At 42.5% G+C, this 23,341-nt stretch overlaps 1 protein-coding gene across 2 annotated transcripts in view; it reads right to left on the bottom strand.

Moving 5' to 3' along the window:
* Positions 1-23,341, bottom strand: part of GALNT13 (polypeptide N-acetylgalactosaminyltransferase 13) — a 160,368-nt gene that overhangs the window by 89,252 nt on the left and 47,775 nt on the right. For both annotated transcript variants that reach the window (XM_076343217.1, XM_076343218.1), the window contains exon 4: positions 6,219-6,387. In XM_076343217.1, coding sequence (XP_076199332.1) covers positions 6,219-6,387 — 169 coding nt within the window. The remainder of the gene's footprint in view (positions 1-6,218; positions 6,388-23,341) is intronic.

The following is a 23,341-nucleotide window of genomic DNA, read 5'->3' as shown; positions in this document are numbered from 1 at the left end:
ATTTTGCAAATGCCAAGTTACGTTTATCTGGAAATGTGACCAAAAAGATCTCCTCTCCTTTCCTGAGCTCAGCTAAGCTAACTTGACTTGCGGCATACTCTCAAGACAGGTCCTGCCTCTGCACCAGCCCGCAGTGTGAACAGGGACTGGCGTTACACAGTTACAGCAGCGCTGACAGCGAGAATGGAATCAAACCCCAACTTTTATGGGAGAAACAGCAGCAACAGGGAAATAGCGACAAATTTTAATTGTTCCTTTTGTTATATGAAAGTACATATGAAAGACTCGCAAAACCAGATTAGAAGCCATCTGTTGACTCATGAGCATATTTTTCTCGTTGCTGGAGAATTACTTTTCTTTTTTTAATCTTAACAGTCTTTAGCTAATTTATACATTGGGAATTGGCTTTGATCTTATACAGATTACCTGTATGCACTTTCTCTCCCTACTGGCAGTCACCCTGGGTGATTTTTTTTCCCCCCAAACAAGGGGGAATAATTTCTAAACTGTCATTTCAAAGTAATTTCTAGCCAAAACTTAATTACCGATTTCTCCCTGAGCTTTCTTGTTCATGGGTGGTTTATAGTTTCTCTATGCATAACTGTATATACACAGTAAAATCTTAAAAATAAATTAGCTTTTACTTACATGAAGCTGTAAGCAGATAAACCTGGCAACAAAGGAACTCATATGTACTTTACCCACCACGACTTAGAGCTGGGAAAAGAACTAATACAACACTTTCTGGCGCAAGACAAATGGATTAGATGTGAACATCACAAAATAAAACAATTTACCCTCCCTTATCAGGGCTAAACTGCATGAAGAACAAATAGTGGTCTCGCCAAAAAAAAATCTAATCAAAGCTTCCTGCCCTGTAACACGGAGTTGGAGGCACTAAAGGATTTTCGCAGATGTTTCACAAAGAAAAGTTTCACAGGCAGTGATTGCCACTTCCACACTACTTCTTCCAGAGCCTGTCAAGGTTTTTGCTTTGAAGAAGCCAACACAAAGCTATGGCGCTGAGTTTAAGCCACGATTACTATTTAGAAAATCGTAATGCGAGTTTGTTTCTGATCTCATAAGCACATACGCACACACACAAACACAACAGCTAACTTTAACCTAAATTTCAATAAGAAAATCCAATTATAATGGTTTAGCAATTTGTAGAATAGCACTTGCAACCTGACTCATCCAGAAAAGACTGAAGATGGATTTCTTCCCTTGCTGGAGAAAATAATTAGAAATAAAATTAAACATTTCTATGTTGAATTAAATTGGGTTTAAGGTTTAATCAATAGCTACTTCAAATTAGACCTGACGCTGATTAAAATCTTCAAGTTGGCCATTACCAACAGAACCCAGGCAATCGAGGAACGCTCTTTGGTAGACAACACTAGATGTAACGGGAAGCAAGTAAAACCGTTAGTGTGACAGTCGCATTCACTGGCTGGAATTACGGTATCAACACAGGAGCAGAGATAGGACGGGGCTCAGCCACACTGTTTCGTTACAGCAGACGGGAGGTGGATTTGGTGGTCTCCTGATGAGAGAACTCGTTCCTGCAGAAGTCAGAGCAAACTCTCACTGACCTCATGGCGGTCAGGACATCACAGCAGGTCTATTCACAAACATCCCTGTTTGGGAGAAGGATGAGACAAGAGCCAGACACCTTATTTCACACAACTGTAAAGGGTATTTCTCATTAGCCAGCAACCAACCCAGCCTTCCTTGTCTTCCTGCCACTCGTAAAAATGAAACTTTTTTTTAGAAATCTAGTATTTTTCCTTAGGAAGAAAATCTCCCTCATCTTACAAACACAAGTACAGTGGTTGCAGTGTAAATCCAGAATTAGCTCACAGTCATCAAATATTTAATCAGAAACAGAGAGTCAGAAAAGGTTTCAGGAGCCCTTTTGTGTGCTAACATCAAAAAACCTAAGATTCTCTCTGATTTTTTCCCCCCTTAAATATGTGTTTCTTATTTAGACTCTGACGCCATTTACACATACGCCCTCCATTCGCCACAGCACTACTTTGATCATCTGGAGGTACAACAGCAGCAAGGATCCCAAACAGCAAGAGCCCTGGTACTATCTGCCGCTGCGGGAGATGAGTACCAAGCTGTGGAGGAGAGTGAAAAGGACTGACGAGCATCTCTGATCCTTACTCCAAGTTTGTACACTGTAGATTGACTACCAGAAGTACACACAAAGGGCTATGTAGACAGCAGCAGCCTTGGCAAAGCAAGAGAAACCTGTACACCCACGTCAAGAGGACAGGATAAAATTGCCCACATGCATAAAAAGTGCAGCGAGGATCTAAGAGGGAAAAGGAATGAGGAAGGGCAGAACAGGAACAGAATGGGAATGGATTAATTTTATATATATAAAAATATATTTTCACTTATAAATATAAAAGATATATATTATATATACACACTCCATAACAATGAAAAAGCTACCGTGTCAGTGTACTACTTCCCTTTCACTGCCCTCTTCCCAATGACTTTGCCAATAAATGTACTGCAGCGTAACTGAAGAATGAATTTCTAGAATGAGACATTACAAGACTCTTCTTTTTCTTGGGCTGTTTGTTTCTTATCAGAATTCTTACATCTATTTACAGACATTCATTTGCTACATGGACATAATATTATAATGCACAAATCTAAATAATTCTCGCAGAGATATAAAGGCAGTGGGCAATCTCACCAGGAGATGACACTTTGCATTTAGGGTTAAACCGCAGTTAGAAATCATAAAACCTTCTAAACACAGGACTAATGGGTAAGCTGAGGTTTTATTTTCATCGAAGACAGGGTGCGGTAAGTCGGACACATCATCTTCTGCTTTAAGCCTATACTTGACACCACCGGGAGCAGGAAGAGGACATCACTGAGAAAAAAGGCATTCAGCCGCTTTTCCAACATCTCAATCTTAAACCAGCCCAAGACTGAAAGTCGCTGCAACTCTCAGGCACATCTCGTGCAAGACAGAGAAGAGGAGCAGTGCTCAGGAGCGCTGCCAGTAGCCGTGACTGCCCTTCGCCCCCGGAGACACCCGCACAACCCCGACGGCACATGAATCCTTTTAATTGCTTGCGCAGGCAGCCAGAACGGAGCCTGTGACTTAATGGCATGGCATGCGTTCAGAGAAACGCGAAAACGCCACTTACACGCAGCGAAATGTTGACATGTGATAGATACAATAAAAAGGTCAAGTCATGCCAAGAGTTAATTAGTCCTGTATAAATGCCCTTCACTCCTTTAGTCCCCCGGCATCGTTACAGAAATGGAGAACAGCTTGGCCGCTTCCCAGCGCGCAATCTGCAAATAACTCAGTGGCAATGCGGAGCTCCACGGGGCGGATCCCGTCCCCGAGCGCTGCGCCAGCCGCTTCCCCGCTGCAGACGCAGCCTGCCCTCGTCCTGCTCCCCTTCTGCTACTGCCCTACAATTAGTCAGTCTTATCCCGACCATCTTCCAGCAGAGTTTCATCTCTCTGGCCTCGAGTTTTCTGCTGCATTTAGTGCAATACACTGATTTAATACATTTACACCTTGATAACATTGACCTTTTCGTCAGCTCATGATTACTCGTAACACAGCAGTATCCACAGCTACACAGGCTATTATGAACTTCCACTAGACAGCATGTCCAGCAAGAACATTTTTTATTTTCTTCTCTTCTATTCATCTAATTTTGCCACAGAAAACTTCCTGGCCTCTGAAAGAAAAGCTTGCACCTATAATGTGAAAGGTACAGTGAGTTAGACACCCAGTGCAAATCAGATGCCTCTGTCCCCCATGTCAACAAAAATACGTCTTTCTGTCATGCACTAAATATATTAACCATAAAATCATATTCTTCCTTAATAGCAAAGCATTATAAATTGGCTTTCAGAACAATTTAATACTCCCTAAAGACAGAACATGTACAGAAAGCGTCTGTCTGAAGAGGAAAATGGGAAAAGAATTTTTTTTTTTTCTAAATCCCGTAATACTTTCTGTCTTTTCAACAAAGAATATGAAACTTCTTTTCACCAGGAAAATGCATTTAGACAGATTTCTCTCAGTATTAAATAGCTCATCTCCCTTAGACTGAGCAGAACTGTTCATGAAGTTGAACGTTTCACCCGTTTTTCCAATATGCACTTTCTTTTCAACGCTCCCAGGGAAAGGACAAAGCTTTCCAAAACAGATCAAGAGGCTTTGCAAGTGCCCCCCTCGTTCTGGTGTGTGCAACTCTCGGGTCTTGTTTCTCTGTGGGCTGCGAAGGCTACATCAGCAAGGAGCACGTAACACTGAATTGACTCGGGCAGTTTAAATGTAAGCCGGGCCAGCTGCCGAGAGCATCACGGTGCAAGAAAACAATTAGGCAGCAGCAAGGGAAAACCCAGCCCAGCAGCGCATGGCGTCCTCCTCGCTTCCCAGAAAGCCTGCAAGGTGCCTGCTGGAATCATTTCAACACTGGAGCCAGCTCCACCAGCTGACCGTGACTCCCCTCGGCACTCCTGAAAAGGGCAAGCAGTAAAGAACAAACAAGCAATAAGCGATAAAGCTTTTCCGGTGCTTCCGTTCTGTGAAAGGCGCCTTTGCTGGCAACGGTCTGAGGCGTTGTTTTGCGGAAACTTGGCATCACCAAATCACAAATGATCATGCCGTGGGGAAGCATCACCTATGTTGTTTGTGAACAAGCTCTATTGTTCAAGTAGCGCTTCTACTTCTATTATTTGCAGGCATTTACAAACAAAATCCAGGGAACAAAGTCTTTATTTTATTTTAAATTTCATGGGAACCTGAAGAACTTAATTTCCAACAAAGTATAATAAGCAGGATTTCAGCTAAGTGACAATTCAGTTTAAAAAGCAGAAGTAATGGGAGATTTTAGAAGACCTGACCACTTGTATATATTTAGCTACGCTTACATTCCTCTAAATTTCTACTTGTTATAAGAATCAGACCGTTTACGTAGCTGAAGGAGAACAGGGAAAAAAAACTGAATTGGAAAAAGATAAAATTCAATCAACGCTCGGTTTCTATAAAAGTTAAGTGGGGGGAAAAAAAAATCCCATCTCTAAAAATTTACTTCCAAAAGCATGTAAGTTTGGATAATCCTCCACGCATGCAATTTCAGTTAAAGATTCTTAGGAGAATGCCCCTTCATGCAAAAGGTTCAAGTTAAATAAAATGGGCTTGATAGCCTACTCCACGGGCTAGCTTTAACACTGCTACTGGGAGACAGGGGGAAATTCCCTGACCACGGAAAACAATGAACACCACAGACCTAGACTTTTTTTTTTTTTTAAGTACCATAACTTGCTACAGAATCTTTGGATAGCAATTGGAATCCCTATTTAAATGGAGATAAACACACACATTTGTACTTCCACATCAAACACGTGTAAACAGAAGCCCACTGTTGTGACTGGAAAAATTAATCTGTAAATTCCATTAAAAATAATTCAATGGGCTCGGTGAAACACTCCCCCAAGCTATTGCACAGTCTCAAAGTCACCACACAAACTTCAGGCTTCGCTCAATAATGATTATAAGTCACTAGACTTAAAAACAAAACAAAACCCCCAACCACAAAACGCCCTTCAGTTTTTATATTGTTGCAAAACATTTTGAAAGATGTTCTATAAAATTGTAATTATTCCGGAAATGTCTGTGGATAAAACTGAAAGAAAACTATATCCTGCAGGTAGTGTTTGGTATTGGCAGTATTTTCTCTTTATCAGCACTAAAATGTCAATTTTTAAATGCCGACAACATAATTATGAAAATTATAGAGTAGACATTGATATTTTTATCATTTTAAAACCTCAGAAATAAAGTTTTCCCTGAAGAAAAAGTATTTAAATTATTCCAGGTGATAAGACACACCGAAGGGCATTTTGTTATGTGCTGCAAAGTAAACCGACTGCTCTAAGTTGACAATTTTCAGCTCTTCACAAAACAAATTGCACAGGATGATAACGTCCGTGATGCAGTAACTCTCTCCCTAAGAAAGTTTGCGTTCAAAGCCAAATCTAGAACCGGTAAAGCCCGGCGTTTTCAAATAGCTTCCTTAGGCAATCACTGCTAATAACGCCCGTTAATTAACCGTGAGACAGCGCTGTATCTCGCGCCTTGAAAGGGGGCCGGAGGCGGGTGCAGCCCGTGCGGCGGCTCTGCAGGTGGCACCGAGACACGCGGTACCGCGGGGCCTCACCCGTCTAATCTCACATCGGGCAAACTTCGGTTCAGGGCAATCAAGTCACTGGCCATAAGGTTGAACTGGTTGATTTTGAACAGCTCTTTCATCTTCTCCTGGTCATCCTTCGGAATGAGCACAGCCTTTCCCATCTCTCCGGGTCCTTCTTGGTTTCGAGAAATAACAGCTGTAACACAAGAGAGCAAAAGGCCAACTTTTAGTTTGTGGGCGGCAGTCTTATTCCTCACCAACAGGGCTCCGCAATTTCTGGCGTTCAGCGAGGATTGTTAAAAAAAGTAATAGCACATCACAATTTTCTCTACGCTCCACTGTGAGGTTTTATCTCTATCTGGATCTGAATTTATGTCTAGATCCTTTCCAAGATGATTAAAAAACCCAGATTTGTCCACTTGCAGCTCTTGGTTGTAATCACAGTGACAGTAAATGACTATTCTCAAGAGATTTACACCAGAATTACAAAGCGTAGCTCCAGATTCTCCGTGAGATTCTGCAAACAGAAAAGGTTTGGAAAACACTTTTATAGCTGTTGAAAATATTTGAAGAACGTGTATATTAAACTAATTCTAACCAACTTCTTTTATTTTTTATTTAGTTTTAACTACCGGGCATGTGATAGCATAATCCCATCCCTGTAAGTAAATAGATAAATCAATCTTCAGTGACAAAAAAAAAAAAAATCCATCCTGAAAAATACAGTATCCCAACCCTGACAGAGTATCTTACACATATTATTAAAGACTAGTTTTGAGAAATATTTGTACAGTCAATTTTGAATTTTAAGGAAAATTATAGTATCATCTCATACAAGCACACAAAAATAAACAAGGAATTAGTCTGGCTTTTTAGGAAACAGTATATGAAAAGAAAGGAAGCATCCCACGTATACAAATAATTATAATCATTATTCTAAAGCAGAAGCCCACCAAAAGATGACAGAACCACCATCAGTTTCCTTCTCCAACCGCAGTGCGCAGCTGAGCAGAAGAGAACAGTTCCCCTCCCAGCTACTTCTGACTTAGACGTTGTATCAACCAACAGAACAAGAAACACCTGAATTTTTAATGAATTTTACGTTCGCACTGTAAATGAGCCCCTTGACTGAGGCTGACTAATTAATACTGATTAGTTTGTCTTTAGCAGTAACCGTTACTCGCTCCTCTCGCGACCTAGCAGAACTCGACCCTGCCGTGCCTCCAGTCCTGCCGGAGGCGGCTCACACACGCAGTCCTGCCGGCACCGCCCGGACCGCAGCGGGCAGGAACTGATGCTCACGGTGCCTTTCAAGCTGTGTACGTCTATGCCATGTTCCAACATTACCATTTTGTCTTAACGAAGGGATCTCGGTTTTATTTTTCTGCCATCACATTCATTTTTCATCTTTAGTAACAAAATTACTTTGAAACATTTGATGTTTAGTATCTTGAAAGACTGTCACTTATGAAGGCTTCTCCACTAGCTGAGGAGTAATTAAATCATTTTATTTTTGCAACCAAAAAAATAAAATGCTAGAAGAATAAACCCTTTTCCACAAAATGCACAGGACGTAGACTAAGTGACTTCTTAAGGAAAAAAACTATGATTTTTCCAAGGAGATCGGACATCAGGGCTTGCTAGAACCACCTAGCAGAAATTTACATAAAAGGCTTTTTTAACAGAAACGTTACAGACTCTGGGCACAGAAATTTTGTTTCTGCACTTCTAGTTTATGCTTCAGCTGAGCGAAGAACACTTTGCAGTATTATCTGATGGATTTTTTTATCCTTCCCTTTGATCAGAAGTAGCACCTGCTGCAACAGGAAGAAATTATTAGCTTTCGCTGTGATTATATGCGAAGATGAAATTGCCGTCAGATGGATGCTTAAATCTTAAACGTGGCGACTCTGAAGCCCTCTGCGTCCGACACGATCTCCTAAGGATGACGGGCTCAGCGGTTAACGTGCATTGGGGTCGGCAGCATCCTCCCGGGACCTAAACAGGCTGTGGCACCAGCACTACAGGCATGCTTGAGATGCTGTTAGATACCTTTTTTCATGTCTGAGCAGAGCTGCTGCTTCCTCTCACCTGGCTTTGGGAAAGGAATTGATGACTACACTGCTATAGATGTTCCCTAATAGGCAGAATTTTATCTGAGAGAATACATCTCTCAGTCAAAAGCATTTAGAAGTACCACCGGAAAGAAATAAAGTGCGAGAAGAGCGTAGCCGTGCTGTGCTTTTAGCTGCCTCTTAGCGCAATGCTGCACCTCTCCGCAGCTACGCTTCACCCACAGAATTGCTTGGAAACCTGCATTGCACACATTATAAAATGCTATTAAATTCCTCTCGGAACATTTCATAAGGTATATTTATGTAACGCATAATACGAACACAAAATATTTGGGATTAATGGCTGGTAATTAAACTCTGCTATATCATCACTTTCTGGAGAAACGATGAGACTCCTCAGAGACTGCAATTTGAAGAGCTAGTCCCTCAAGCTGCAAACGTTGTTTATGGAAATAAATTCTGCCTCCTTTTCGCTGGAAGAAGCAGAGGGCATGAATTTATCTAAATAGCAGCAGGGAGCAGGCAAAGAGAGTCAGCATGACTGCTGAAACCATGGAAAAACAGGTAAGAAGCACAGAAAGGAGCTTGGCCAATGTCCTTCTCCCTGAGAAATACAACATAAATGGAAAGGAAGGAATTCCTCAAAAAAGGGATGAACGTCTCCGAGGAGGAAAAGGAGTGATGAGAAGGTGAAGGAAGTTCGTCCTTGCTCCATCCTTCAGTCTGATCACCTTCCAGAAGCAAAGAGGAATTCTTTGGGTTTTTTCTGCCTCCAAAGCTGTATTTAAGGGTCCGTACTAGCTCCAAGGACTTTACAGACACTATCCAGAAGACCAGAACCACCTCTCCGTAATACAGCATCAGCACATGCATCATCTCCCTGCCCGGGCAGGGAGCCATACAGTTCACGTTCAGATTGACTCACGGCAGCCCCGGCGTGGGCAGGGAGAGGGGACTCCGGGAGAGGGGACTCTGGGAGAGGGCACTCCGGGAATCTCGTGCCATGACCTGCCACGTGGCATGAAAGCTGGAGGAGCACCAAGAGGCAGAGCACAACGAGGCACCCAAACTAAACGTCTCTGAAATAGTAAGGCAGCAAACCAAAATGTTTTTATTTTCTGCTAAAATTGGCTAAAAATATCTTAGTAACAATTTTCTCCTGTAGAAATCGGTAACTTTTCATTAAAACAAATTATTTAGGGGGAAAAAAAACCCAAAAGAATTTAGCAACCCATTACTAGCACAGTCATTATTACGACTGTAAATTTTCTGCCTCTCCTTGTAGTAAGCCAAATATCAAAATTGTATCTCCCCAAAGTGCGTGGAATACCAACAGTGAAGGGTTTCATATTCTAAGCCCAAATAATAGGAAGACAGCTGTAGAGGATGTTATGCTGCAGTGTAAACTCACTGTAAACTCATTAGAAATCCCAGCTCGTTTGCAGTGTACCGTCACAGGGACTCGGATTAAACTCAGCCCGAAAACTTTTGTTTATTCTGCTTGAAAGCATGAGTTTCATATTCCTTCATCTGCAAAACTAATTTTCGTTACAAGATTCTGTGTTCTTCTATTGTTTACTAAGCTTCATCAAGATAGAACTTCGAAGAGATTTTCCTGTCCTGAAGTTTATCATAAAACTAACCAGAAATTTGCTAAACGGCCTTTCCACTCTCACGGTTTTATTCAAAGCAAAGTATTATCAGATTACATTTCAATCATAGCTTACACATATCTGTGATGGAGAAACTATTTAATTCTGCTATGGTTAAAATGCAGCAACCTCAACTTATTAAATCTTTAGAGAAGATGCGCACGGTTTATGAATTAACAACCACATATACACTAACATTGTATAGGTGTAACTTGAATCCACACCCAGGATCATCTCTTCTTGCATTTTCTCTCCCATATTTGAATAAACAAGTTTTGAGCCCAGAGACTCTGTAAGAAACAGTCCTCAACCACCTCAAACCCAGCGGATGCAAAGCACGCAACCACCCAACCATATTCAAGTTAGGAAAAATAACACTTTCCATTTTCCAAACAATATGTAAAATATAAAATTAAGAACCAAGTAAACATCACAATACCAGAGATGACAGGAATATTTAGCAAATTAAGATCTTTTGCAAATACTCAATTTGACCAAACTTTTCATAGAAAATAGAATTTTTGCTAGCACTGAATAGATTTGAGAATCTAAAGATGGTGTCAAAAGTTTTCTAACACCAGGTATGTCACCAAAGTTGGCTTTCTAAATGCACAAAGCTGCTATAAATATTTCTACTGAACGATCTGTTATTTATCCAAAGCAAACAAAACAATTTTATTGTTTTTCCAAATATTGATGTTGTCATTTCACCAAATTTTTATGTTCTGCTTTACCCTCTTTCTAGGAAGTACAGCATACTTCAAATCAAACTGTTCAGAATATTTTATGGAGTACCAAATTTGTATTCAAGTTTCCATACCAAAATCTTTATGTAAAACATACATACACACACACGCTCTTCAATCAGAGAACATAAACGTAACACAGAATCCCTTCATCTAGAGGATAAAAAAATAAAAATAAAAATCTGTTTCTTAAGTATTCAGAATGCATGAATGGTAAAAGAGGCAACAATCAGTGAATGCACGCTGCTGATTATGAATTACTCCACCTGTACCGGTGTTCATAAGCTAAAATGAGCATAGCAAGCAACTTCCTTACAGAGTGCATCTTCAAAAATATCCCTCAGAATTTACTGTCCAAAACACCTTTTCTACGTAGCTTTTATACTTCTTTTCAATAGCATTGTGAAGATCATTGACTTCAAATGACTCAGCAGTGAATAACAACTCCATCCCTGTGCAGCGGTAATGGAAAGACCGATCTTCACAAGCAGGGGCTGCCCAAATGTTGCAAAAAATTACGCAAATCCTCCAACTAGGAGAGGTCTAAGACCTTCCAATCCCTGCTGACTCCAGGTTTTTCCCCCGATGGAAAGAGCCGATTGACCCCACAGAAAGCTGCGTGTCCCCATCAGGAGCAGCTCTTCCCAGCCGAAACCCGCAGGTAGAAGACGGTGCTGTCACATTTCAAAGTACTTGAACTCACCTCCAGGCTCGTATTTCAAATAACTTGCAATCGTAATGGGGATCTGAGGGGGGACTCGGGGATAGCCACGGTCCTTGAAGCCAGTGTGGAATAAGCCGAGAGATGTATTTAACTTTTTTATATAAACATTACCTGTCTGCCTATCGATAAGCATGTCTGATCCATAAATATTTTGGGAGTGCTTCTGCTGCTGCTAAGTCAAAAGTTTTAGCGAGTACTAAAAACAAACAGGAGACAAAAAAACTTTGACTCATCTGTTATTTGCTTTTTCCTTTGTGTTGAAAAATCCACCTCACTCTTTGTCAGGCTTTCCTCTTGCTGGTACCCTTGTATAATACTTCAATGTCACGCTTCACTGTCCTTTGCTATTTCTGCCTCATTCTGTGATCTGGCCTTGCTGATGGATCTCCATGGGCTTGTGTTGATCTTTCACACCACTCCTCGGTAATTTGATCAAGTTCTTATTTACTGTACAATACCTTCAGGGACATAGGTGCCGGCAATTTTGTCTCATGCTGTACTGGAGCATGTCCAGAGAAGGGCAACGAGGCTGGTGAGGGGTCTGGAGAACAAGTCTGATGAGGAGCGGCTGAGGGAACTGGGGTTGTTCAGCCTGGAGAAGAGGAGGCTCAGGGGAGACCTCATCGCTCTCTACAACTCCCTGAAAGGAGGTTGTAGCGAGGTGGGGGTCGGTCTCTTCTCCCAAGGAACAAGCGATAGGACGAGAGGAAACGGCCTCAAGTTGCGCCAGGGGAGGTTTAGATTGGACGTGAGGAAAAATGTCTTTACTGAAAGAGTGGTGAAACATTGGAACAGGCTGCCCAGGGAAGTGGTGGAGTCCCCATCCCTGGAGGTATTTAAAAGACGTGTAGATGAGGCGCTTAGGGACATGGTTTAGTGGGCATGGGGGTGTTGGGTCGATGGTTGGACTCAGAGGTCTTTTCCAACCTTAATGATTCTATGATTCATGTTGTTTCTAAGCACTGGGACGGGTTGTGTTTTTGACCATATATACAGCAATAGCCTCCTGAATTCGTTTGCGTTTGACTTGCTTTGCATGAAATCTTACCCAAAAAGCCATTCAAGGCTTTCATTCACCAGCGTATCTCGGTGTATCAGCGAACCCTCTGGCAGCATGGGAGGACTGGCAAACTGAAAGCCCGGTTATCCTGCCGGCAAAGGGCATCAGGGAGCCTCTCCTGCCGGTTAAGTTTGCTGTATATTTTGGCACTAACAGGCTGTATCACATAAGTAAGATTCATTCAAGTTTAGAAATCTTGAAATCAGGAAATCTGCCTATTTCCAGAAGGAAGAGGGGGCCCTCTGCGTGTCCGTGATGGGGGGATGATGGAGATGAGAGGGTATCAAACAGACAGCAGCATGGACGGCACGAGGATTTGGGGAGCTGGAAAGCATCCCCACCCGCAGCATGGGCACCTGGAAACCAACGTCCAACACAAGGTTCAAACCTAGCCCCCAGAGAGAGAGAGGACGTATGAAAAACCAATGAGTATTTATAGGCTGAAGTAACTGGGAAAATTATTTTTGTATATCAGATTAATTCACTTTTATGAGAACTTAATTAGAATACAGTATTTTGATTCATACTCAAGATTTCTAACTTACCTTGACCATATTCCCCTTCACAGAGTGAAATGAGCCTCAGTCCGCCGTTAACAGTTTTTTGCCAGCTCTATAAACATGAATGTTTCATAAGGTATCTCTGACACAGTCCTAAATATATTTTAGTGAATTTACAAATAATGTCTTAATCCTCAGCAACCATCAAAGCTCATTAAGTGTCTTTCCCGTATACTAGTTACATGAGGCGATGCTAAGTCGAAACAATTATTTTTTAGATATCTGAAATACTTAAGGGAATACTCCACTACCAGGGAAAGCTGAAGGAACTGAAATGTTTCAAAACTGCAAAGGTTATGTTTTTCACAGCTCTGTCCTTACCCAGAGATACCTCAGCTGAGGAGGAATGAGCAGAACCGATACCTGGAGGAGCCACTGAGATTAGATGCTATCTACACAGCATCTCCTTGGTGTAGCCTTGAAAAAGTACGGGATGGCTTGTGCTTTAGTAATCAGAGATCCTCTGTCACGCGTGCCTTGAAGACAGAAACTGTTTCAGTAATTTTGTCTTTTTTTAAATAAGCTCCTTATAGTCATAGCTCAAATAATTTGGGTACTAACATCAGAAAGCCTTTCTGCTTTCAGTATGGATGAGTTTTGGGCAACAGGTACTGCGGATCTGACACATGAGGACAAGCTTGAGATCCACACAACGGTCCAGTAGAAAAAGGCAGGAGAAAAAAAAAAAAACTTTCACACATATGTAATTACATATATACACATACATATATTTATACACATATATAGACATACACGTCTTAAACGGTAAACAAGATAAAGAGAAGGATGGCTGCATATAGCTGCTATCACATTAATCCCATCACTGCTGCCAGGTGCATGTGACAAATACACACCTCATTTCTTCTTTCCACAAAGATTGTATAGCTCAATCTTCTAATATTAAGAATTCACACTGTGAAAAACCTTAACCAAATAGAGACCTAGATTCCTCTTCTCCTCTGTAAATCATATTGATTAATGAACGCGAAATTGCAGTCTACTTGGCATTGTTTAAATGTAAGGTGAAAGAAAGAAAATGAGAGAAGAATAGGGATGGAAATGGATCTCAGGTCACCTAAACTTTCCCCACACCACAGGACACAATTAACTGGAATTAAAACATCCACAGCATGTGGGTTGTTGGGTAGTTCTTTTTTAATATTTGCTTTGAAACCTCTGAAGAGAGTTTTCACAGCCTTTCAAGGAAAGCTAGATGAAATCCAAGCAACAAAGTAAGTTAGTGAATTATACTCGTACCTTGATACGCCTGAGGAAATAGAAGAATTTTCATGAGCTAAACACATGAAAATGGGAGAACTGATGGTCTTTAAGAATATTTAAGGGTTGAGCACAGGTGGACAAAGTTAGAAATACGTGTGGGGAACTGAGCAAAGAGAACTCTCAGCTAAAAACCAGAGAATAAACGAGACAGAGGAGGTCAGGTGTCTACTGACCAAAACCAAAGTCTGTGCTGATGATTCAGCCCGCAAATTAAGAAATACTTGTTTGTCAAGTATTTTACAACAGAACTATGAAAAACAGAGGAATAAACAATATCAACAGCAGAACTGATTGGATGAAGCGTCTTCAGGCCTGTTCCAGTTTTTGCTATTATAATTCAGTAAACCAAAAACCTTTCTTTGTTTTGTGTCCATCTGGGAAAGGCTTCCATTAAATCACAAGACAACAAATCCTTTCCTAGATGAGGACAAAGGTCTATCTGGCTTAGTACACTGTCTCAGAGCAGCTGATAGATCGTGGCAGAAGAGATAAGACACAGGGTTTAAAATAATTCTTCCAGAGATTTCCCTTTGCTGAGCTGGGGGCTGTACCCAGATCCTTGTGTTCAATAGATCGCCATCAGCTTGCATAGTCCCTTCTTAAATCTATTTATCTTTTTGACAATGAACTGCATGACACTGTTGGCAAAAAAAGTGTCCTTTTTTACTTGCTTTGGATTTGCTATCTCACATTTTCATTGGTTTTTACCTTGGGAGACACATTGAATCCCTAATCAACCTTCTCTGCCTATTTATGCCTTTACAAATCCTCGGTTTATCCTTCTTTGCTTACCACTTTTCCAAGCGGTAGAATTATTTAATTTAGTCTCTCCCCACAGAGAGGCCAAACACTACCTGAAATCATCCTCCCCTGCCTTTTCTGAACGACTGGTTTCACTCAATGAAATCAAGCTTGGTTTGAATCAAGCACCAAAAAAAAAAAAAAAAGTTTTTGTCCTTTAAGGGCATGAATTCCTATGCTTCTAGCAAAGCAAACGAGGCTGCTGGAATTTGCAGCAGAACTCTTCTTCTCTGGTTATCTTTCAAGACCTTGAAACCAAAGTAATCTACAATTCTCTGCAGACTTGTGTCATTTCCGAAGGAGCTGTACACACAACACTTTTCGAAGGAGGCATCTGTATGCACCTCATGGTGCTTCAGTTAACTCTGCTTAATAGTTGCAACTAAGAAGGAGCAGTGATTCAGCAGTTTTGCTTGTTAACTTACTGAAGTGGATTGCAAATATTTTTGAAGTGGGTTTTTTTTTTAAAAAAAAAAAAGTCTATCAAAAATAGCTTTACCTCCAAGCACAAGAATTAACAGCTCATCTCTTCAATGACCATCTTGGTGCACACAGGGATAATGGAACTGACATGAAGCATACTCACAAAGAATAAAAGTGCTATTTTTCCAGCATTCTGCCTGCAGACATTTTTCATCATCCGTCAGTGGAGATAGGCCTCCTTTGGAAATGAAAACAACCCCCTCACAAGGGCTTATTAGAAGTGCTGAGGTCTTTGGTGGAGTGGAGAACAGAAAGCACAAAATTCAAGATAAAGAAAGGGGAAAAAAAGCGAAGCCCAATAGATTTCAAAGCATTCAATTTATTTAACAATTCAGTAAAGGCACTGCACAGGGACTGTTGCACAAATAAGCATGGCAACACTCAGAAGATATAAGGACTCACCATCCATGCTTTTTTTTTTGGTTGTTTTTTCAACCCAAATGTTAATCTTCCTTGCTTATACTTCGACTGCAACACCTGCACTTTGGTTTTGAGTAACAAATAACACGGCAAACACAACAATGCTGTTTTGCAGACAGACATGCGGAGACAGGGGCAGCTCGTCCATGGGGGGCAGTGGGGTCCATCCCCCCAGAGCTGGGTCACCCCCTCCATCCCACCTTCCCGGGCTGAGCTGGGATGGGAACGCCCCAAAAACCTGCTGGTCTCTTTGGTGACCCCGGACGCAGAGCACAGCCCAGCCATCAGCTCATCCCACCGAGACACGGCGAGGAGAAGGACTGCTGTCCGCAGCAATGTCCCAGCGGTACTTTCAGCCCCCTCGGTGACACGTAAGCAGCAGCGACGCTGATGAGCAGAAACCCACAGCTTTTTGGTTTAACCACCAAGCACGTTGCAAACGCTTTGAAAGGTGAGGGTGTGCTGTGGGTACCGTGTACAAACGTGATCAATAGGCACTGCAAAAAAAAAAATGAAAAATACCCGTGGCATCAAAAAGCATTTTCCTGTTTCAAAACTGTCTAGTCAGTAAGTTATTCCAATCTTCTTCATCTATTACTAATCGGTTGAAATTTCTAAAAGAGGAAGTTGGAAATACCACTTTCTACTTTTCCATTAGAGATAACAAGACAAACCTCGTTTTCCCCCAACAGCAACAATCAGACTGGAGAGCTTCAAAACTACCAGCATGCCGCATGGGCTGCGAGCCGCCCTCTGAAATCTGAAATCTTCCTCCGTATGGATGTGTTAGACCCCCCCGACCACGGGGTTACGTGGTTCTCCTCTGCAGGGAAGAACCAGCCCACGTATGCACGGCCCAAGAGAGCCGATGGCACCTTCTTGAACAACAGAGCAGACAACTCTCTTTTTATTAAGGGTCTGACGTCAGCCCGAATCTCGCTTGTTCTGCAGCCACCAGGGCCATAAGCAATTTGACAGGCAAAATTCCCAACTTTGTAAGAAACTGAGGAAATAATTACGTTATTGCTGTTTGGAAAGATAAAAACAACTAGATGAGGATAAAATTGATCTCAGTATAGAGACAGGGAAGAAAGAAGCTAAAGGGGTGTAAGCCACATGCAGTTACTATCTGCCTGATACACAAAGTCTTTTCGGACATCCCCATACACAGGATACGTAGAAGATAAAATGTGAATGGCTTACCGGTAAATATATCTTAGTAAATGATAAATTGTCTCTACTTATGATGAAAATTTGAAAAATGTATTTCATAAATAAACTTTTGATTGAAACAGGAATATATAAACAGGCAGTACCACAGCTGGGACCTAGACAGCAGGCAGAGCTGGCTGCTGCCTCTCCTGCTGCCCAGCTGTTGCCTCCATCAGCTCAGGCGCCCGGTCTTTCCAGATGCAGGTTATGCATGAGGCAGTTCCTAATTGTCACTGATTTATATTTTACTTCAATACTAATATGAGGCATAAAATTAATCATTCTTGTCTCATTCTCAGAGGAGTCTTATGAAAACCTGTGCCCGGGTCTCTCCAATACTGCATGCTACCTTGCCTAGGCAAGCTGGCTAAATAGAGAGCTATACACGTAGGAAGATGCTCCTAGCTTTAGTGTACCCCGCTATACACGTAGGAAGATGCTCCTAGCTTTAGCGTACCCCGCTATACACGTAGGAAGATGCTCCTAGCTTTAGCGTACCCCGCTATACACGTAGGAAGATGCTCCTAGCTTTAGCGTACCCCGCTATACACGTAGGAAGATGCTCCTAGCTTTAGCGTACCCCGCTATACACGTAGGAAGATGCTCCTAGCTTTAGTGTACCCCGCTATACACGTAGGAAGATGCTCCTAGCTTTAGTGTACCCCGAGCACGGCCTCACTCCGCTGCCCCAGGCACCCATCAAGGGATGAAATGTGACTGCAAGCGTCTCCCCCTTCCAGCGAGGAGGTGCCGTAGCTGTGTTACACGCAGTTTAAGACCATTCTGCAAATTCTAGGAGCTTTCTCCTCCCGCAGCCTGCTGGCCCCGGCCACTAGCCCTGCGCTTCTCGGGAAAACCAGGAGCCTGGCCGCAGACCTCAGCCATGCTGCGTCTTCACACGGATGGGGTCTGCAGTCTTAACGTGGCTACTCCCCCAAGGGCTCAGGGACGACTGTCAAACTGCAGTTTAACTGGAAAAGAAACAACGGCACGGCTGGAACTGGAGGGGTGGAGATGAGTCTGTAGTAAGGAAAGACAGCAAAAAAACCCCCACCGTACCGCCGTGCTTCTGCCTGCATCCAGACATCTAAAGCACTAAGTCAGAAGAAGACTGAAACCCCACTGTTTAAAAAACAACAGCAGTTCGTACCTCCCTATCAAATTTATCTATACATGGTATACAATCTTATTTTCTAAATAACAATTATTTGGAATTATTAGAAATTCTTTTGCTATAGTTTCACATAGAACTGCAGGTTTTCAACTGCAATCGGTAACTCATTGTGAATGTGACAGAGCATTAGATTTTGGCATTGTTTTGGTTTTTTAACAAAAAGTTGTCATACAGTATTGAGTAGTTACTCAATAGTAGGTTTTTTTCCTACTGCTAAACAATATTCAGGGGGAAAAAAGATCACATAAGCAGTTGTTCTAGGCCATGTAACACTGCCCTTTGGTTATAAAGCAGAACACGGTGAATCCTTGCTAGCAGGAGCTGCACTGGAGGTGGTCCACGCAGCAGCCATTGCACACGTGGAAAACCCCTGCACGAAATCCAGTTCTGGGATTTCATTCGAGTTTGCCATTAAATGACTTGAACAATGTTCCAATTCAAAGCATTATTTTTATTGCTTATGTTATCTTCTTTCATTTTTCCTTTCAATAAGGCAGCTGAAGGTAACAGCTCTATCTTTCCAATGGTTTTACTTGAGCAACCAGTTAATAGCTGTGTAGCCTGATCCACACAGCCCTGCCTCCCGGTGCTGCCAGCAACAGTGATGCACAGCAGCATCTACCCAAAACGCAGGAAAAGCCATCGCAACCTTCCGTCTGGCTTCAGAAAGAAAAGCGCACTGAAGCTAAGGAACATTCCTGCTCCATCACCCAAAACACACGTCCAATTTCACAGTCACCGGGAGTTGTCCTGACCCGGTGTGATACATCATAACCTCCATCACTGCTGTTTTCTATTTCTGCGTGCATCACTATCTGAATCGCAGTAACCTTTTACCAGCCAGCTACGCAGAAGGCTGGGGTTTTTTGGGGGTTTGTTTGTCTGGTTTGTTTGTTTAAACCTGAATCCTGAAAAATAATTCTCTCTTGGTTGCACCTCCACAGTGGATATAAGAATCTCAATGTAATCCTGGTATTTTATCCCAAATAATTTGTTGCCATAAACTCCATACAGAATCCAATAAACTAAAGGATCAATTCACAGTCCTTTGCCATTTACATGATGTATCTCTGCTGCTCAGAACTATACACAGACTTATCTTAATCCAGAACATAAAGAATTCTAGTTTTAATTATACGGTAGCAATAAATCCTGTAAAGTTGTCATAAACATCATTAAATAGATCATTTACTTCACAGTATTTCTCAACGTGAGAGTTCCATGATTCTGAAAAAAGTGAATGTTGCTTTCCAATACTAAAAGCATCAGAACTCATTGTAACTTCTGTCATAAATATACCTTTTTTTTTTTAGCATTTCTGCCACACGTTGTCTAGAGACATACCAGCCTACACTGACTCTGCTACTGATAGCCTCAAGGCAGAAAGCCTGAAGAAGGACAAGGAGGTCTGGAGTGAGAGAATAAAGTCAACATCAGGTTTTTGGTTTTTTTTTTTTTTTAAAAATCATTTAGGATGGACGTGAAGTCTACTTATAGCTACTGGCTGCCATTTCTAAGAGAGAAGATCTGAAAGGAAGCATCTTCTCAAAAAATGTATCAACTCTCATGAACATTCTTCACAAATTTGTAAGAAATCTACGCACAGTTAAATGACCACGATACAGTGTTCTGAAGTTAAAAGGTCTCCAGAGTTACTAAGCCTTGTTTTCACTGCAGTCATAGCTATTACTAGATTTTGATAAAAATTCCGAGTCTAATTAAGTATCATACTAGTTCAATGCAGTTCAGAAACACAACTGTTCTTTTTAGCAAATCAGCTGTAATACACAGTTAAGAAACCACAGAAACTGGGCTGAACAGTCAAACTGTTTTCAAGAGGATAAAAACAATTGTCCATTCTAGTCCATCCCCTTCCAAATATCTAATCAGTTAATAAACAATATCTTTTATGAATGTGACAATGAAAGGCTTATATCTTTTTTCAAAAACAAGATACAGCATCTCCAAGTATTGCTTGTTTTGATTTTCCACTGTAACGGACTTCAAGACAAACTAGAGAATGAAGCAGTGTGAAAGCCCTTATATTACGTCGTCACTGAATCTCTGAAAAAGCCTTTCACTAGGCTGAGGAAAGGCGCTGTGAAACCTTAGTCTCTGTAAAACCTCAATGGTTATATTATCAGCCCTGAAAGAAGAAACTGTAAATATATTGACAACATAATTGGGAGTAAATGGTTTCGTTGCAATCCTGTTTCATAAGCAATCATCCTTTTCTCCTACGCGCAGGCCATCGGAAGATGCTGCTTCGGCGGCTGCCGCCCCGCAGGAGCTCAGCCAGGCACGGCGGCGGCTCCAGCCCTGGGCTGCATCGGGGCTCGTCTCCTCCCGGGCTGCAGTGGCCAGCCACCCTCGCAGGCACCCGCGAGCACCGCTCAGGTCACATTTACAACAGCAAAGCCAAAAAGCCTCCCAAGCTCTGCCCTGCCATCACTAACTCCTGGTTGTAACTGTAAACGGGCAGCGTAGCTGTCAGAAGAAAGAGCAGGGATTAGCTTTTCTTAGGAACAGCTCAGGGAAGAAAAGTGGAAGGCACTCACCATGCAGAGAGCCAAAAAAAAACTAGTAAAGAGGGAAATTAAAAAGAAGTGAAGGGTGAGAGTGAAACAGCTATGTCTGCCTGTGACTCGGGGACTCTTTCGCAAGCTCACGCCACCAGCTCTCTGCTGAAAGTACCGGGTACAAGCATCTCACGCACTCACGAGTACCATCCAACGCCAAGGCCGAGGGAAAGCCCTGAGCAGGCGTTACACAGGGCGTACGTGCATCGGGACGGGGACAGATTGTCGAGGAGTGACGGGGGTCTTCAAGGCTTCCTTCCCTGCCCACACGCGCTGCCCGACAGCGCGCAGGCTCCCTGCAGCACCGGCTTCACAGGCTGTGTTACAAACAGGCAGTGGTTATTCTATTAATCCAAAACCGCTAGATAATTTTTTCTACTTTGTAGTTTCATACACAAAGATAAAACCAAAGATGCATAAAGCAAGACAGAAAAACTGGCCATTTCTAATTGAAATACGTCTTACAGAAACTTGGAACAAGGCTTCAAGATCAGCAAAGAACAGCAGCAAGGTTCAGCCTACTCATTCGCCTCCTCCCTTGTAGGAAAAAATATCCTGGACAAAAATCCGAGAAAAGGAGAGGATTCAGATGGGAAGCGTCTGTTCCGATGGGCACTCTGGAGCAGCCCATCGCCCCATAAGCCTGCAGTGCTCGGACACAACAGTCGTGCACTGACAGCAGCAATGCTGCCCTCTGCCACACGCATCCCTTGTCCTGGTGGTCACCACGCTCCTGGGCACAGGGCAGCAGCTCCATGGAGGAGCGATGCTGTCTTGTCCCCAGCCAGCCGCCTGGAGCGGGGAGGGACGAGCCCTGGCCTTTGAAGGGGAGGATGGGATGCACGTGAATCGCCTGCTCATCTATCAATCACCTTTATGGCTGTGTTTTATAAATGAATCCTGGGTTTGCACGTACGATAAGATATGAGTTATCTCTCTGAAAATAATTATAAATGAGCAATAAGCCAGGCAAGATGTATTAGTGTATCAATATTAATTTAAATGTAATGGAAATACCTAACTGATGCTAAGTGCTAAGCAAGCAAAAGTCGATGGAAAGCAAACAGACTGAGGATCAGCCTGCCACGCATTTTGGGCCATGTTTTAGAAGTTCCTGCCGCTCAGCAAGAGAATCCCTTGTTTGGGGAGCGTCCTTCATGCGCTCCCCCCTTGCCCTCCTGCTCGCCACGGGCACCACACAACGGGCTTTCCTTTTAAAAATATTCATACTGCCGTAATGGCATTACCTACACACCCTGTAACTACTGCTGGTAGTTCTACCGGCCTGTAAAGATCTTTGTCGAACAAGTTTCTGTGTGTAAGTTTGTGCCATTTTTTCTTGCAGCAATAGTAGTTCTTTATTTTTGAAAAATTCACCGTTACAAATGAAGCCAAAAATACTGAAGTAAAGGTAGAGTAACAAATGTAAGATTAACGGTGACAATCAAACCAGTCTTCTACAAAACAAAATTAAGCAGACAGTAATTGAATGGAATGAAGGTAAGAGGCATTTCATTTATTTTTCTTTTTTAAACCTTCCCTGACCCCCTTGGCTGGCATTCTAGTATTTTAAAGTGCCTTATAAAGTCAAACCACTACTGACATACAGTTTTTCCACCATCTCAGCATTTTATCTGCTTTCATTAACAGGTTTGCTTTTTCCACATTTATGAAAAAGGCAATGTTTAATAGCTGCCTGAATTTATTTACACATATCTTCAGTAAATCTTTAGTAAAAGATTCTTTGTGGTTGCACTGCGCTTTCTCCCTATAGGGCTGAACAACTCAACGTTTTTAGTCTGCCGTGCTATACTTAAAGGCAAAAGTTTGGAAAGAAAAACATTTCTTGAATTTTCTTACTTGTTTTGTGAAAAGTTTTGCAAACAAGTCCCCCAGTCCCCTGCCCAGGCTGGGGGGCCGCCACCGTCTGCCCACTCGGCTCCACACGGGAAGCAGGAGGGCTGAAAACAGCATCCTTCCCCCTCCCTACCTCCAACCAACGGCAAATTTTGCCACCCCAAACTCAGTGTCATAAGCAGGAAGGTGATGAGGATTCCCAAATGCGGTGTATCCCAGACATCGGAGGGTTCAGGGAAAGGGAAATAGGCAGGAGAGCCTGCGATGGCCGTTGGACATCCCCCAGTGCCACGGGGACCAGAGCAGGGCTGAGGGCGGCAGGTTTGCTCCTCCGCGTCCCCAAACCACCCTCCCTTCAGAGCCCCACCTGCGCACCCATCTGCAGCTATCAAAAGCAGCCCTAAGGCACATCTGAGGATGAGTGATTCGATGTGTACAAGTCCATTTGGTTATGAACACTGGGATTAATTGCTTTCAGGACAACCGCCACTTGAATTGACACACTGTGAGCCCGCAGCTGGGATGC

This window comes from Aptenodytes patagonicus, chromosome 6 (assembly GCF_965638725.1).
Source record: "Aptenodytes patagonicus chromosome 6, bAptPat1.pri.cur, whole genome shotgun sequence".
In the NCBI taxonomy this organism is placed as follows: Eukaryota; Metazoa; Chordata; class Aves; order Sphenisciformes; family Spheniscidae; genus Aptenodytes; species Aptenodytes patagonicus.
Note: the sequence above shows the minus strand (reverse complement) of the source record. Positions and strands in the feature narration are given on the sequence as shown.